This window comes from Typopeltis vanoorti, chromosome 1 (assembly GCF_054136105.1).
Source record: "Typopeltis vanoorti isolate ZY-2024b chromosome 1, IOZ_Tvanoo_1.0, whole genome shotgun sequence".
Lineage (NCBI taxonomy): Eukaryota > Metazoa > Arthropoda > Arachnida > Uropygi > Thelyphonidae > Typopeltis > Typopeltis vanoorti.
This window is the reverse complement of record NC_143549.1, coordinates 77,997,506-78,013,529: the sequence shown is the minus strand read 5'-3', so window position 1 is coordinate 78,013,529 and position 16,024 is coordinate 77,997,506. Positions and strand designations below refer to the sequence as shown.

The window sequence follows — 16,024 nt, the reverse complement described above, 5'->3', positions numbered from 1 at the left end:
AAGCCATTTACTCAGATGACATAGTTATCTTTACTTAAAATCTGCATGAATTACAAATTCATATCCATGATCCATGAACTTCAAATTGCTAGCAAAACAGCTGGCCTAAAGATAAACCTAAAGAAGACCCAGATCAAGTTATGTTCAATAGCTATGTCCAACCGGAAATAATAAAATTCATTAATAATGATGAAATTAAACAAGTAGATCATTACATATACTTAGGCAACAGATATCAATGGAACAAAATATCATGGAAGAAATTAAAAGACACACAATGCTTGGGTGGAAAGCATTTAGAAAATTACATTCAATATTTAAAAGTCAACTACCATTATGCCTGAAGAGAAAAGTTTTTAACCAATTTATTCGTCCTATACTGACATATGGCTGTAAAACATGGACACTAAATGCAAAGGAAATTCAAAAATTAAGAACAACACAATTTAGTAAGGAAAGAAGTATGCTGAATCACAAGATAGGACATCATAGGAAGAGTCAAATATCTGAAGTGGCAATGGGCAGGATATATTGCTTGAAGACAAGATCAACGACAGACAAAAGAAGTACTGGATTGGATTCCATGAGAGGAAAAAATGACCATGACACCCTAAATCATGGTGGATTGATGATATCATCAGATTTGCAGGAGTGATATGGGAAAGGAAAGCCATGGACAGACAGTTTTGGAGTAATCTTGGAAAAGCCTTCATCCAGCAGTGGATTGACAATGGCCGATGATGATGATATATATTATTTATGATAACAAATATGGATATTCTTTATTATATAAAAATTCTATATGTAAAAATAATCACCAAAGGTGTAATTTCGGCTCCTTCTTCAGGCTGATTAAAAGGATGATGACGAATATGGCTCTGCACTACAAATCTTGCTAATCTTTCATCCTAAAAGTAAATAAAATATAGTAAATAAAAGAAAGTAAATAAAATAAAATAAATTTATACATAGGAAGTTAACACTCAGGAGTACAGTACATATCAATATCTTTTTTTTTTTTAAAGCTATCAGAAATTCATAAAAGCTGAAGATTATTTGATTCACAATGCAGAAATATGGTGATATAAAATTTTTATTCTAGTTACACTGCATAATTCAGAAGGTTCCTTCTGAATTATGCAATTTTCAGAAAGATCTATGAAGAATTTTTTCCTTTAGAAAGATTTATAAAGGAATGCTGGAGTAGCAATTAGAAAAAATAGATGAAGTAAAAATTAGCAAAGAACAAGCTGGATAGCTGGATTTAGGTTGCTAAGACAAGATTTTTATCTTATGACTTTAGTACAGAAATTATGGAAGAATCTCTGTAAGGATCTTGGTGGTGGTGGTGGTGGTGGGAAATAAGGATCGCTATTTAATTTTGTTGATCTTATAACAGTGGAGGTATTCAGCCCTGCCTTACTGTACAGTTTAATAGAGCAATATATAGCTTATATTTAAGTTGTTATAGTAACTAGTAGTAAGAAATGCCAGATGTATTGAAAGATAATTTTATGTGAAATCATTGTTATTCATAATATACAAGGTGGCCCAGAAGTAATTTGGCAGTTAGAAAATTCATATTAAGAAAAAATTTATTAGCGCTACTACTACTGGAGATTCTGAAATTAAAATAATTACCTAATAATAACATTAAACAAAAATCAATTAATAATCAAAATATTAATAAATTATATTGGCTATTTATCCAGAAAATGCTCTATTACTTCTAGGCCACCCTTTAGACTGCATTATTAAGAATCCTTCCATCTAACATTCATAAAGAAATTATTAATCTTGCAGATGACAATATCCTCTTAAATAAATCTAAGTCTTTTAAGTGTCTTTATTGAAATTAAAAACAATGACAAATTTGGTATGAAAACCAAGGAAAATTAAGTTCTGTTTCCCTGACTATGAAAATAAGCATCAATACAACACATCAATTGCATTCTCAGAAGCAACCTAAGTAAACCTAGAGAACATATTATGCATTTTAGCTGTTCAGGTACAATTCAGTAAAGATGACAAATTAAACATGGAAATAGATAACAGAATAACACTAACAATAATGGGAGGCCAGTTGAATAACTTACCTGGATTAAAAGAAATCATTCAAATGAACTTCCAAACTAGTTGTATGCAACAGTATTCAAATCAGTTTTACCATGAGAGTCACATTAGAAACATAAGCAGCTGATAAATAGTAGGGAACCACGCATGTGACAGTTCTGAAATTAGAGAATTATGGAAATGGACAGATTACATCAATGAAGAGGCCATTTTAAAAATGAATATATCAGGAAAAAAAATGACAATGTTGATAGTTAAGAACGTGTAAGCATAGCTCCTTACAATGGCATGATTACTTAAAGACTAGCAAATAAGACAAAATTAGCAAGAAAAGGACCCAGAGGAAAATCAAGATATAGGCAAGTTGATGCAGTTAGTGATGTTTAAGACCTGAACAAAAATGTAAGATCTGATTGAATTAGCAACATCTGACAAATAACAGATTAATCTAGAAAAAAGTTGTTGGTAAGAAATTAGTCATGAAATGTGTTGTACTATTATATCTGGACCATCTTTGAGGGCATGTATACCAGAAAATAATGACAATATTATTTTTAATACTAAAAAAAAAATTAAATGTTTGCATTCCTAATAAATAAATTAGTTATTATTCATAGTTATCTTTTTAAATGGTACTTAACAAGATATATTTCTTGATAAACATATATGAAGATGAAATACATGTTTAATAGTAAAAACCTATACATGCTAGATGGTATTAATCACTTGATTAATATCAAACCTCGGTTTTTGAAACTAATCAAAGGTTTGTTTAGTCAAGGGTGGATTACTTAGATAGTGTCAAAGATACCAAGTTGTCAATTGTCAACATTACTGGCCTAAAGGGTGAAGCAGATGCTTTTCATATTCCCTGCTATCTGATGTGGAAACTGTGAGTGGGAAAAGATTTATGAGCCTGTAGCTTGCCCTGAGAATTAGTCATTGGAGTTTTGGTTTAAAATAGCTTTTTGGACGTTTGTGCTTGGAGTAGTCTGTTGTGTTGTAATTTGTCGCTAGTTGAATTAGATTATTAGGATGCACAGATGCTTTTTGAGAAAAACTTAGTTGGTATAGTCTGCATGAACGTGTAAACATAGGGGATATTTATGTCCTGGTGAAATTGCACAGTGCATACGAACCATGGTGCATTCAGGATCATTCTGAGACATTTATTTTGCACACGTTGTAATTGTAGGATATTGGTATCAGCAGTATGGCTCCAAGCCGGAGAAGCATATGTGAGTATAGGACGAATCATCATTTTGTATATAAGTAGCTTGATTCTTGACTCAATTTACTGTTCCTGTTGATTAGTGGATAGAGCTGTGCAATGATTTTTGACGTCTTTAGACATAAGAGTTTTGATATGGGAACTGAAGGTCAACTTTCTGTCCAGCAAAATGCCAAGATATTTGATCTCGGTTTGCCATGAGATTTTTGTGTTGAACAAGAGGATGTCTCCAGTAGGAAGCATTGTTCTTCTGGCGAATAGCACGGCTACGCTCTTCTGGGGATTTACATGAAGTCACCATTTGGCGAAGTATTGTTCGATTAGCAGGAGATTTTCCTGCAGTTTTTTGATTGCTAGGTGCGGTTTTAAAGATCTGGTTCATATCGCAGTATCATCTGCATATAGGGTTTTGATGGATGACAGAGGGTTGTGCGGGATATCAAACATATATATGGAGAAGAGAGTCGGCGCCAGTAGGGATCCTTTTGGGACTCCAGCTATGATGCGCTTTTGAGTTGAGAGTCATGTGCCATTTAACTTAACTTGCATGCACCTATCATGGAGGTATGATCTGATCAGATGAGCCATTTCCAATGGTATTCCGGATGTTATCATTTTGTATAGCAAGCCATAATGCCAAACTTTGTCAAATGCACCGACTATGTCAAGGAAAACAGCCCCAGTGCATTGACGCCAGTTATATTCCATGGTGACATATTCCACTAAGCTGAAAATCTGTTGTGTAGTGCTGTGCAATTGACGGAACCCAAACTACTCCTCAGGAAGAATGTTTAGCTTGCATACTGATTCTTGGAGTCTGGTGAGAATAACTTTCTTAGCAATTTTGCCCAGATAAGGCTGATAGGTCTGTAACTTTGAAGTAATCGCGGATCTTTTCCTGTTTTATGGATTGGGATTATATCCGCCAGCTTCCAGTGGGAAGGGAAATATTTGTAGTGTAGGATGGAGTTTATTATGTTAGTTAGATGTACAATAGCTGTTCGAGGTAGTAGTTTTATCACCTTGTTGGTGATTTCGTCAGGTCCAGGAGCTTTTTTATTCTTTTTATTTTTATCAAGATATCGAGTTTGAATCAATGCAGAAGTCATACATTTCCTGTATACAAGTAAAAAAATAGTGTGTATCACCATATTATTAAATACTCCAGATCAGTACTAGTGTAATCTTGATACTAGTATATTACAGCTGTTCTGATCTGGAGTATTTAATAATTTGGTGATATACTATTTTACTACATGTATATAGGAAATATATGACTTCTACAGTAATTCACACTTGGTATCTTTCCGAGTGTGGTTCCCACTGATAAGATGCAATAAAAGTCAATTGATGTGAACACACAAACTTTGGTTTGCATACACTTGGGTAGAGGATTAAAACAAGATTACAATGTCTTGTCATTTAAAATATACTTCATAGCCCAGCAGTATCATCAAATTCCTGAATGCATCCTCAGGGATGTACAGGATATCATGATAGAAGTACATGAAAAAGTTACACGATTACTAACCTTTTGTCGACAATTTTCCTCCAAATTATTCTGTTATCTGTCAAGACTCCAATTATCATATCTTATTAACATGATACTGCCATTGATGACATCAGTTCACTCTTCTAATCTTTCTCAGAACTCTCATATCAGTGGTCTCTTGTCCTTGATCAAGCGTTTTATTTCTAACCTAGCTCTCAGATCCATAAGTTAAATTTAGCTTGAACACTGTCTTGTATATAGCTAATTTAGTGTTTTGACTAATTTCTTTCTTATTCCATATAAATTTATTCAGCTGAATTCCTACAATACCAGTTTAACTAATTCTGTTGTCTATTTCCATATTTAATTTGCCATCTTCATTAAAAATTGTTCCTAAATAGCTGAAATGTTTTACTTGTTCCATTGGCTCTCCATTCAGGATTAGGTTGATGTTTACAATATTTCTGCTATATTCACTGTCTTTGTCCTTTTACTACTGGTCTTCTTACCAAATTTATTACAGCAGTTATTCAATTTTGTCAGGGAATCCTAAAAACTTGTCCTGGATTAATTTAAAAGTATAACATCATCTGCATAAAGTAAAGAGCTGAAATTAATATATCATTTTGATATCAGGTTTAATACTGTGTTCCTTCATGATGTGATTTACATATGATCAATAATAGTGGAGATAATGTGCATCCTCCTGATTTAACATCATCATCCTGTACCTCCTTCAGTCCTAACTGTTGACTTGCAGCATAAATAGAGACTGCATGTTGCTTGATATAATGTCTCATTTACACCATATAACTGAAGTGTTTTGAACAGCTTTTCTCTTTGCCCCTTGTCACATGCATTTTCCAAATCTACAAAACTTAAATCCATATTCTTGCTATAATCCCATGATTCTTGATTGTTATTGTCTGAATATAACATCTTCAGACAATACAACAGTACAAGGCCAAGGCAAGAAAGGCAAAATTAGATTATGAGAAGAATCTAGCTGAGCAGGCCAAAGGAAATTTCAAAGCGTTCTTTCATTACGTGGCAAGTAAGAGGAAAAATGACTATGGAAGATTAACCTTAATGAGTAATGATGGTCAAAAGGAGACAGAAGCACATAAAATAGTTGTGTTACTGAGTGACCACTTTGCAAGGATATATCATCCAAGTGAGGTTACTGCTTTAACCTATGTGACAGACACTAATGTGGGACAGAGGTTGAGGAATTGGAGGTTCTTAGAATATTGCAGAATCTCAATGTAAATACAGCTGTGGGATTAGATGGGATATTAGCTCTAGAATTTTGTGAGAACGTGCAAGGGAACTGGTAATGCCTTTGACTAGGTTGTTTAATTTAAGCCTCAGCTCTGGTTGAGTTCAAAGGGAGTGGAAAGAGAGCAAAATAATTCCTTTGCACAAGGAGAGGTTCTAAGAACTACAGTAGCAAATTATAGACCAGTTAGTATCTCAGCCATGGTGATAAAAGTACTAGAAAAATTGGTAAAAAAGAGAATTCAAGAACAGGTAGATAAAAATATGATGTATGGGGTCTTTATGAAGGGTCAGCTCTATTATAAAAAGTTAGTAATTTACTAACTTTTTAATAGAGTAACAGCTGAGTTGGATAAAGAAAATGGCTACACGATGATTTTGCTGGATTCTGCAAAGCCATTTAACAGAATACCACATGGAACTCTGTCATGCAAATTAGAACAAATGCAGATAGATATAACACTGGTTAAGTGGATAGGAGGGTAGCTGCTGGACAGATATCAAAAATTGGCATATGGAGAGGCAAAATCGAGGCAAAAACAGGTGACCAGTAGTGTGCTGCAAGGTTCAGTGCTGGGACTATTGCTGTTTAATTTGCACATAAATGATATAGGAAAAAACCTGAAAGGAAATATTCAGTTGTTTGCTGATGATGCAAAATTAGGTAGAGTAATAGTTAATCAAGGAGATGTGGGGAGCTTATAGGACGATTTAAATAGGCTGTCAGTATGAGCAAAAATTAATGGGTATCAGTTTAATGTCGAGAAATGTAAAGTTATGCATTTTGGGATAAATAGACTACAAGATGTGTAATACACTGATGGAATTGTACTCCACGAAATAGAAGAAACTAGGGATTTAAGGGTGGCGGTAAACAGAGAGCTAAAGTTTAGAGGACATATTGCTAAGGTAGCCCATAAGATTACTTGGCTATTGAACACATTAACAAGTAAAGACAAGAAAGTTGTCATTCCTCTTTATAAGGGCTTGATATGCCCATATCTTAATTACTGTGCTCAAATCTGGTCCCCTTGAGTTTCTTGGGGATGAGGAAGCGATGGAGAGGATTCAGAGGTGAGTGGCATGTGGAATATTCCCTATGAAGATAGATTGAAGGTGTGTGGATTGCAGAAGTTGGTTGATAGGAGAAAAAGAGGGGATATGATAGAAACATTAAGTCACTTAAAAGGTTTTATAGAATAGACGCAGGGGAAATGTTTCAGCATTTGGCTAGAGGGACCAGAATAAGGGGTGATCCCTGGAAGTTGAATAAAGGCATAGTTAGTAGGGATGTGAGGACTAGATTTTTGCTTGGAGAGTTGTGAATGAGTGGAATGGGTTGCCAGACAGTTGTGAGTACTTTGTCTGTTAGCAGATTAAAGGAGAAGCATGATAGATTGTGTCTCCTGTGATGAGTCCTCGGACTCCATGGAGGTGCCCATGTAATAATAATAATCATAATAACAACAACACAGTCATATCATAAAAATATAATGTGCAAATTTCATTGATATACTGTCATGAAAATACATCTGAACTGACAGATATCACATATCATTATATAATATTATTATTTATTGATAAATTAATTTTACCTCCACAGGATCCACTTGATCTCTCACAACACAAAGGATATCAAATCGAGACAGGATGGGCTCAGTTAAGTCAACCTACACAAAAAGTTATGATATGAAACTTATTTCTTACAAATTTCAATAATAACAACTAGAGAGAGAGAGAGACTAGTTTACAATATCAAAAACATCTGTGCACAACTTGCTTAAACTTATATTCATATTATATTTATAAGAAACAATATTCAACTTCAGGCCTAAACTGAACCTCAGATAACTAACTGCTTCAGAAAATAATATATTGTTTATATATATATATATATATTCGGTGACACTTCGATTCATCATTCCCTTTACCATCGTTTTCCTGCATATTTCACCTGCCTTTTTTTGATCCTGGAACTAGCCCTATATAAAAAAACACTATTATTCCCTGGCTCTATCGATCCTCGAACTGTTGTTTTATCATGCTGATCATTTATAGTCCTGACACAATGTTTTTCTACATGGACAGTTTTTTTGTTTTTTTTTAAACAATGTGCTCTTTGCTCTCCATCCTTTACTTTGGACCAAGAGTGAAGACTTGGCAACACTACTGTCAAGCGTAATGCTTCATTACTCTTGACTGTGATTATTATCACAGATGGTTATGAGTACATCACTTCACTGCAAATGGTTCTGTGAGTTCTCGTGTGCTTCATAGTTTCATCCATTATCCTGATTTAACCATTTACAAATTAATTTGTTTCTGTTTTTATTACAGTACCTCATTATATTTTATTTGTTATTTATTTTATTATCATTGATCCATGTCACAACCTAAAAAGCAATTGAGAACTCTGCATGGATGACTGAAAATAATAGAGGATTTAGAAAAGAATTCTGGAGAGAAACATGTCAACATTGCCAAACATCTTGGGTCAGCCTCAAGCATGCTAAACTCCATATTTGCAAAGGACAAAATCTGAGAGCAGATTTGTGGTAATGATAGTATAGAGTCGACACTCACCAATTTAGAAAGTGTACTCTTTGTGTGATACCAACTGGCACGGGCTTCAAATATTCCACTTGATGAAACCATTCTTTGTTAAAAGGCGAAGATGATTGTAATACAGATGAACATAGAAAATTTCAATGCTCCAACAACTGAATAATGAGGTTTAAGGACCAGCATAGCCTAACATAAAAGTTAGCTGGAGAATGTACTACAGTGGACAACAAAAGCATGGAAGTGTGGGCGGAAATAATGTCATATTTGTTGGAGGGTAATGAACCACATGATAGTTACAATGTAGATGAGACAGGGCTTTTCTACACTGTGCTTCCTGATAGAACCATCATCATCATCATCAAATTCCTGCCATGTACCCTCAAGGGGTGTACAGGATATGACAGTACTATATTAAAAATTACATCATTACTAACTTCCTATTTACAATTTTCCTCCAAATCAGTCTGTTACTTGTCAAGACTCCAACATTATCAGATCTTATATTTCTATCGTCTAAGGCACTTTGTACTGTATCAATCCACCTATATCTTGGTCTTCCTCTGGGTCGTTTTCCTGCCAACCTGGCAGAGAACACTTGTTTTGCTAATCTTTCCTCTCCCATTCTATTTAAGTGACCATACCATCTGAGATTAGCTCTGCTAACGCATTCCTGGATGCTGACAATGTCAAGTTCTTTCCTAATATCCTCATTTTTAATATGATATTGCCATTGATGCCATCTGTTCGCGCCTCTAATATTTCTCAGGACTCTCATATCCGCGGTCTCTAGTCTTTGGTCAAGTGTTTTACTTCTGACCCAGCTCTCAGATCCATAAGTTAAAATTGGTTTGAACACTGTCTTGTATACAGCTAATTTAGTGTTCCGACTAATTTCTTTCTTATTCCATATGAATTTATTCAATTGACTTCCCACCATACCAGCTTTGCTGATTCTGTTGTCTATTTCTATATTTAGTTTACTATCTTCAGTAAAAATCGTGCCTAACTAACTGAAATGTTTTACTTGTTCCACAGGTTCTCCATTCACAACACAGTTGACATTTTCAATGATTCTGCCTATTTTCATTGTCTTTGTCTTTTTATTGCTGACCTTTATACCATATCTATTACAACAGCTATTCAATTTAGTCAGAGAATCTTGCATACTTGTAGCAGATTTATTTAGAAGTATAACATCATCCGCATAAAGCAAAGAGCTGACATTAACATCTCCAATTTTGATATCAGGTTTAATACCACTTTCCTTCATAATGTGATCCATATAGATAATGAATAACAGAGGGGATAATGTACATCCTTGTCTCACACCAGATTTAACATTAAACCATCTTCCTGTACTTCCTTCAATTCTAACTGCTGACTTACAACTCAAATAAAGACTAAGTATTGCGTGATATAATGCCCCATTGACACCATATAACTGCAGCATATTGAATAGCTTCTCTCTTGGCACCTTGTCATATGCCTTTTCCAAATCGACAAAACTTAAATACAGATCTTTGTTATATTCCCATGCTTTCTCGACTATTTGTCGTAAAGTGAAGATCTGATCCTGACAGCCTCTATTTGGCCTGAATTCAGCTTGTTCTTCACCAAGTTTTTCTTCCACAATTCTTCTCAACCGTTTCTCAAGTATACTTGCATAGATCTTGCCAGGAACACTCAGTAGGGAAATACCTCTGTAATTCTCACATTCAGTTTTATTTCCCTTTTTATATATGGGTATTATGAGAGCTCTACTCCAATCATCGGGAATTCGTCCCTCTGTCCAGGCTTTCTGAACTATGCAATGCAGCCACTGTAAGACTCATACAACCATACTTCAGCATTTCTGGTCGAATTTCATCTACTCCTGCTGCCTTTCCACATTTCAAGCCTTTGATGGCTTTTTCTACTTCAAGTATGGATATGTATTCCTGACTGCATGCCTGGTCAGTGTTTTTTTATCACTGTGCTGTCATCACTGCTTGTTTCATTTAGCAGTTTTTCAAAGTAATTACTCCATACTTCAAGGATATCTTTTTCTCCTGTTTTCATTTCACCTTTATCATCTCTAATTCCTTTTACAGCACTCTTTCCTCCATTCCTAAGCTTCTTACAACCTCCAGAATATTTTGCCACCTTCTTGATATTTATTTTCTATATTCTTGCCAAAGTCCTCCCATGACTTTTGTTTAGCTAGTTTTACACACTGTTTAGCTTTCTTACATTTGTCTCTGTATTCTGTAAGAGTAAAAGCTGACTTATTTGCCAGGAACTTTTGATATGCTTTCTTCTTTTCCTTCACTGCCTCTTTAACTTCCTGTGACCACCAGGGAGTTCTGATTTTTTTATCCTTGCACACAACCTCACCACATGCCTCTCTGGCAGAATCAATCAATGTTTCCTTCAGAGTTTGCCACTGAATCTCCAAGGTTTGGTTCCTGTTCTCAAAATGTTTCATTTTTTCTTCAATAATCTTTGTGTATTTTAGTCTACAGTTCACATCTGAGAGCTGCTCAACTTTTATTCGCTTTAAAACTTTCTTACATGTTATTCTTTTCAATATGAAATTCAATTTATCCTGCTCAAGACTAAATAGTGATCACTTCCAATTTCAAATCCTCTGTACACTCTGGTGTCCTGCACCAGGGAGAAAACATCACTATCAACAATAACATAGTAATGAGACTTTTCTTATTCCTAGCCTCTTCTCTCCATGTGAATTTGTGCACATTTTTATGTTGGAACATGGTGTTAGTAATAACCAGTCCATGTCCTGAGCAGAAATCCAACAGATATTTGCCATTATTATTAGCTTTGCTCTTTTCTCCAAATTTTCCCAAAATATTTTTGTATGTCTCACAATCATTTCCTACTCTGCTATTTAGATCCCCAACAAGGACCAACTTTTCCTTTTTCATTGTGTCAGTTGCTTTTTCTAAAGCCTCAAAAAATTCCTCCACTTCTATCTTAGTAGAACCTTCTGTGGGACCATAGGCACAAATAAGTCTCATTGTCCAGTTCCCCATTCTCATATTTGCCCACATTACTCTACTTGAGACTGACTGCCATTCAAGAAGATTAGCCTCGTATTTTGTGTTGAATACTATGGCTACTCCTTCTTTTCCTTGATTGTCATTGCCTGAATATAACATTTTGTATTTATTGCTCAGAAAGATCTCACCAGTTTTGGTCTTTTTTGTTCAAGTCACCCCTATTATGTCGATCTGGTACTTATCTAATTCCTCAGCTAGCTCCATTTCTTTGCCATTCAGGCTTGTTATGTTGATAGTACCGATCTTTAACTCTGGTGATGTTGAGTTGGGGTGTGTTTTCAGATTTGTTCCAGTAGCTGACTTTTCGCTGTTCGCTGCATTCCTTTAAAGGCTATGTGGAGGTCTCCTCTCAGTTATACAACTTTGACCCTTATGCACCCCCCTGATAGAACCCTGGTTCTCAAAAAGGAGAATCTTCTCAAGCTGGGAAAAACTCTAAAGATAGACTTACTGTTTTATTTTGTGTTAACAGTAATGGAAGTGACAAACAAGTGTCGGTTATTATTGGAAAATCTCCAATACTGCAATGTTCGAAGAAAATTTAAAAAAATGACCTGCCAAATACCATGCGAACAATAAAGCGTGGATGACCACAGACAGTTTTTCTTCGTTTCTACATTCATTAGATGCAAGTATGGGTGTGCAAAACAAACATTTTCCTCATTGTGGGCAATTGTGCTACACATCCAAATGATATATCATTTCTAACAAATGTAAAAGTCATATAGTACCTGGCAAAGGGACTGGAGTACAAGTATGTTCTTATCTTATTTATAATTTTTAATGGTTTTCCTAGTACTATTGTTTTTCCATATATATATATATATATATATATATTGTTTTTGTTTTCCATCCCCCGAAAAAACATGAATTGAGGTTTCACTGCATATGTTATTTTTATAATGGTTATTCTGAAATAATGCATTATCCTATAACTATACATGTCATTTAAAGAACTCACATTCTCTGAAAATGTAAGAGAAGGATCATAGCGTCCTCCAATAGGATTAGCTGCAGCAATAACAGCACATCGTGCCTGTAATGATGTGACTATACCAGCTTTGGAAATGGAAATGCTCTGCTGTTCCATAGCTTCGTGAATACTGGTCCTGTCCTGATCATTCATCTAGAAAACAGAAGAAGAAGAAGAATAAATACTTCAAAATTTAATTCATTTTTTAAGAGGCTCTAGCTTAAATAATATTCATACCTCTTGGTTGGAAAGACCGGGTTTAGAATCTTAAGTAGACTCTCAGAAATTATTATAAAGACTTTTCAAATGAAGGTTAATTAACCAGTCTTGTACAAAGGCACTAGAACTTTTCTTTATGAAAATAGGTTTTTTCATACTGCAAAAACAGATAAACCAACCAGAGATGGGAGATTGACAAGTGTAACAGAATATGCTGATAGATTAACTACGAGGGTGTGCTGAAAAGTTATGATAATCACCATGAAGGAATTGAGGTCTTATATATCCTAAAAGAAAAATAACAAATTATTACAATTTGATGAAACATGGGGATTAAAGAGTTTAGAGATATGTTCTTTATTAGGATTATATCAGTTGCTTTAATATAATTTTTGTTCTAGATGTTTATCAAAACTTTTCAGCCCCCCCCCCCCCCCTCATATTATATTAGAGCATTAAGATTTGGCCTTGGCAGGGAGCTGAGCCTAACAGATTAATGAGAAAAATTATATATCATCATCACCAGAATTGAAGATAGGCACTATTAACATACAAAGTATCAACACAAAGTTGACTTAACAGAAGAAAAATACCAAATAGACATAACTGGTTTTGCTGAGACAAACAAGACTAAAATAGGTGAGATCATGCTAAAAATAAATATAAAATGCTATATTTGGGCAATAATACAAGTATTCAAGTAGTAATAGCATTCATCACTAAACACAAAGACTGGACAATAAAACTTATTTGTGTCTATTGGCCCACACAGACAATACCTACAAGTGGTACAGGGAAAGGAGAAAGCATACTGAAACTCAATAGCAACCAAGTTAGCAGATTATCCAGAAAGAATACAGAGAAAAATGTAAGAAATCTGAGTAAAAGAAGCTTAACAGAAACCATGGCAAGACTTTAGTAAGAATATAAAACAAATACCAGAAAGGTGGGAAATGTTCTGGAGGCTAATGAAAAAGGAAAGAAATGGAGGAGAGTACTGTAAAAGGAATCAGAGATGATAAAGGTGACATGAAAACTGAAACTAAAGATATTATGGATAATTGGAGTGATTACTTTGAAAGACTGTTAAATGAAGCAAGCAGTGACAGAACAGAGGTAGAATATAGATATTCTACCTCTGTTCTAAAATAAGAAAAACAATCAGGAGTCGCAATGTTGGAAAAATATATCGAAAGGCTGAAATGTAGAAAGGCAGATGTAGTAAATGATAGTCAACCAGAGATACTCAAATATCGACATACAAGTTTTACAGTGGCTATACAGCATAATTCAGAAGACCCAGTCAGAAAGTTGAATTCTAGAATTATAAAAACAGTTGAATTAAACTGAACGTGAGAATTACAGAAGGATTTTTTTCACTAAGCATTGCAAATAAGATAGAGAAGAAGCTAAGAAAAATTATGCAAGAGAAACTCAGAGAAAAACAAATGGGGTTCCAAGTCAAATAGAAGTTGTCAAGGTCAGATTTTCACTTTGCAATAAACAATAGAGAAATCATGGGAATATAAAACGGATGTGTATTTAAATTCTGTAGATCTGGGAAAATACATGACAAAATGCCCAGAAAAGAGCTGTTCCAAACAATACATTTACATGGGATAAATGGAACATATAAAGTTGTAAGTCAGTAAAAACTAAAGGAGATATAGGAAGTTGGTTTGATGTCAAATTAGGTACGACACAAGGTACCCTTATGTGTCCTTATCTCCCACTGTTATTCATCATCTATATGATCATCATCATCATGAAATTCCTGATATGTACTCTCAAGGGGGGGGGGGGGTACAGGATATGATAGTATTATATGAAATATTTACATCATTACCAACTTCCTATCTACAATTTTCCTCCAAATCAGACTGTTACTTGTCAAGTCTCCAACATTATCAGATCTTATATTTCTATCGTCTAAGGCACTTTGTACCGTATCAATCCACCTATATCTTGGTCTTCCTCTGGGTCGTTTTCCTGCCAACCTGGCAGAGAACACTTGTTTTCCTAATCTTTCCTCGCTCATTCTGTTTAAGTGATCATACCACCTGAGTTTATCTCTGCAAATGCATTCCTGAATGCCAACAATGTCAAGTTCTTTCCTAAATCCTCGTTTTTTATGTGATATTGCCATTGATGCCATCTGTTCACGCCCCTTAATATTTCTCAGGACTCTTATATATGCGGTCTCTAGTCTTTGGTCAAGTGTTTTACTTCTGACCCAGCTCTCAGATCCATAAGTTAAAACCGGTTTGAACACTGTCTTGAATACAGCTAATTCAGTGTTCTGATTAATTTCTCACTTATTTCATATGAATTTATTCAATTGACTACCTACCATACCAGCTTTGTTGATTCTGTTGTCTATTTCCATATTTAATTTACCATCTTCAGTAAAAATCGTGCCTAAGTAGCTGAAATGTTTTACTTGTTCCATAGGTTCCCCGTTCTCAACATACTTGACATTTTCAACGATTCTACCTATTTTAATTTTCTTTGTCTTTTTAATGCTGATCTTCATACCATATCTATTACAACAGTTATTCAATTTAGTCAGGGAATCTTGCAAACTTGTAGTGGATTTATTTAGAAGTATAACATCGTCCGCATAAAGCAAAGAGCTGACATTAACATCTCCAATTCTGATATCATGTTTAATACCACTTTCCTTCATAATGTGATCCATATAGATAATGAATAACAGAGGGGATAATGTACATCCTTGTCTCACACCAGATTTAACATTAAACCATCTTCCTGTACTTCCTTCAATTCTAACTGCAGACTTAAAATTCAAATAAAGACTAAGAATTGCTTGATATAATGCCCCATTGACACCATATAACTGTAGCGTATTGAATAGCTTCTCTCTTGGCACCTTGTCATATGCCTTTTCCATATCGACAAAACTTAAATACAGATCTTTGTTATATTCCCATGCTTTCTCAATTATTTGTCGTAAAGTGAAAATCTGATCCTGACAGTCTCTATTTGGCCTGAATCCAGCTTGTTCTTCACCCAGCTTTTCTTCCACAATTCTTCTCAACCGTTTCTCAAGTATACTTGCATAGATCTTGTAAGGAACACTCAGTAGGGAAATACCTCTGCAATTCTCACATTCA

General features: G+C 34.7%; 1 protein-coding gene across 1 annotated transcript in view; it reads right to left on the bottom strand.

The window, feature by feature from the left end:
* The window catches only part of Mcm2 (DNA replication licensing factor Mcm2), a 145,388-nt gene that overhangs the window by 24,918 nt on the left and 104,446 nt on the right, over window positions 1–16,024 (bottom strand). The window contains exons 12-14 of the mRNA XM_090391546.1: window positions 12,660–12,824; window positions 7,670–7,744; window positions 819–908 (exon numbers count right to left, since the gene is read on the bottom strand). Coding sequence (XP_090247672.1) covers window positions 819–908; window positions 7,670–7,744; window positions 12,660–12,824 — 330 coding nt within the window. The remainder of the gene's footprint in view (window positions 1–818; window positions 909–7,669; window positions 7,745–12,659; window positions 12,825–16,024) is intronic.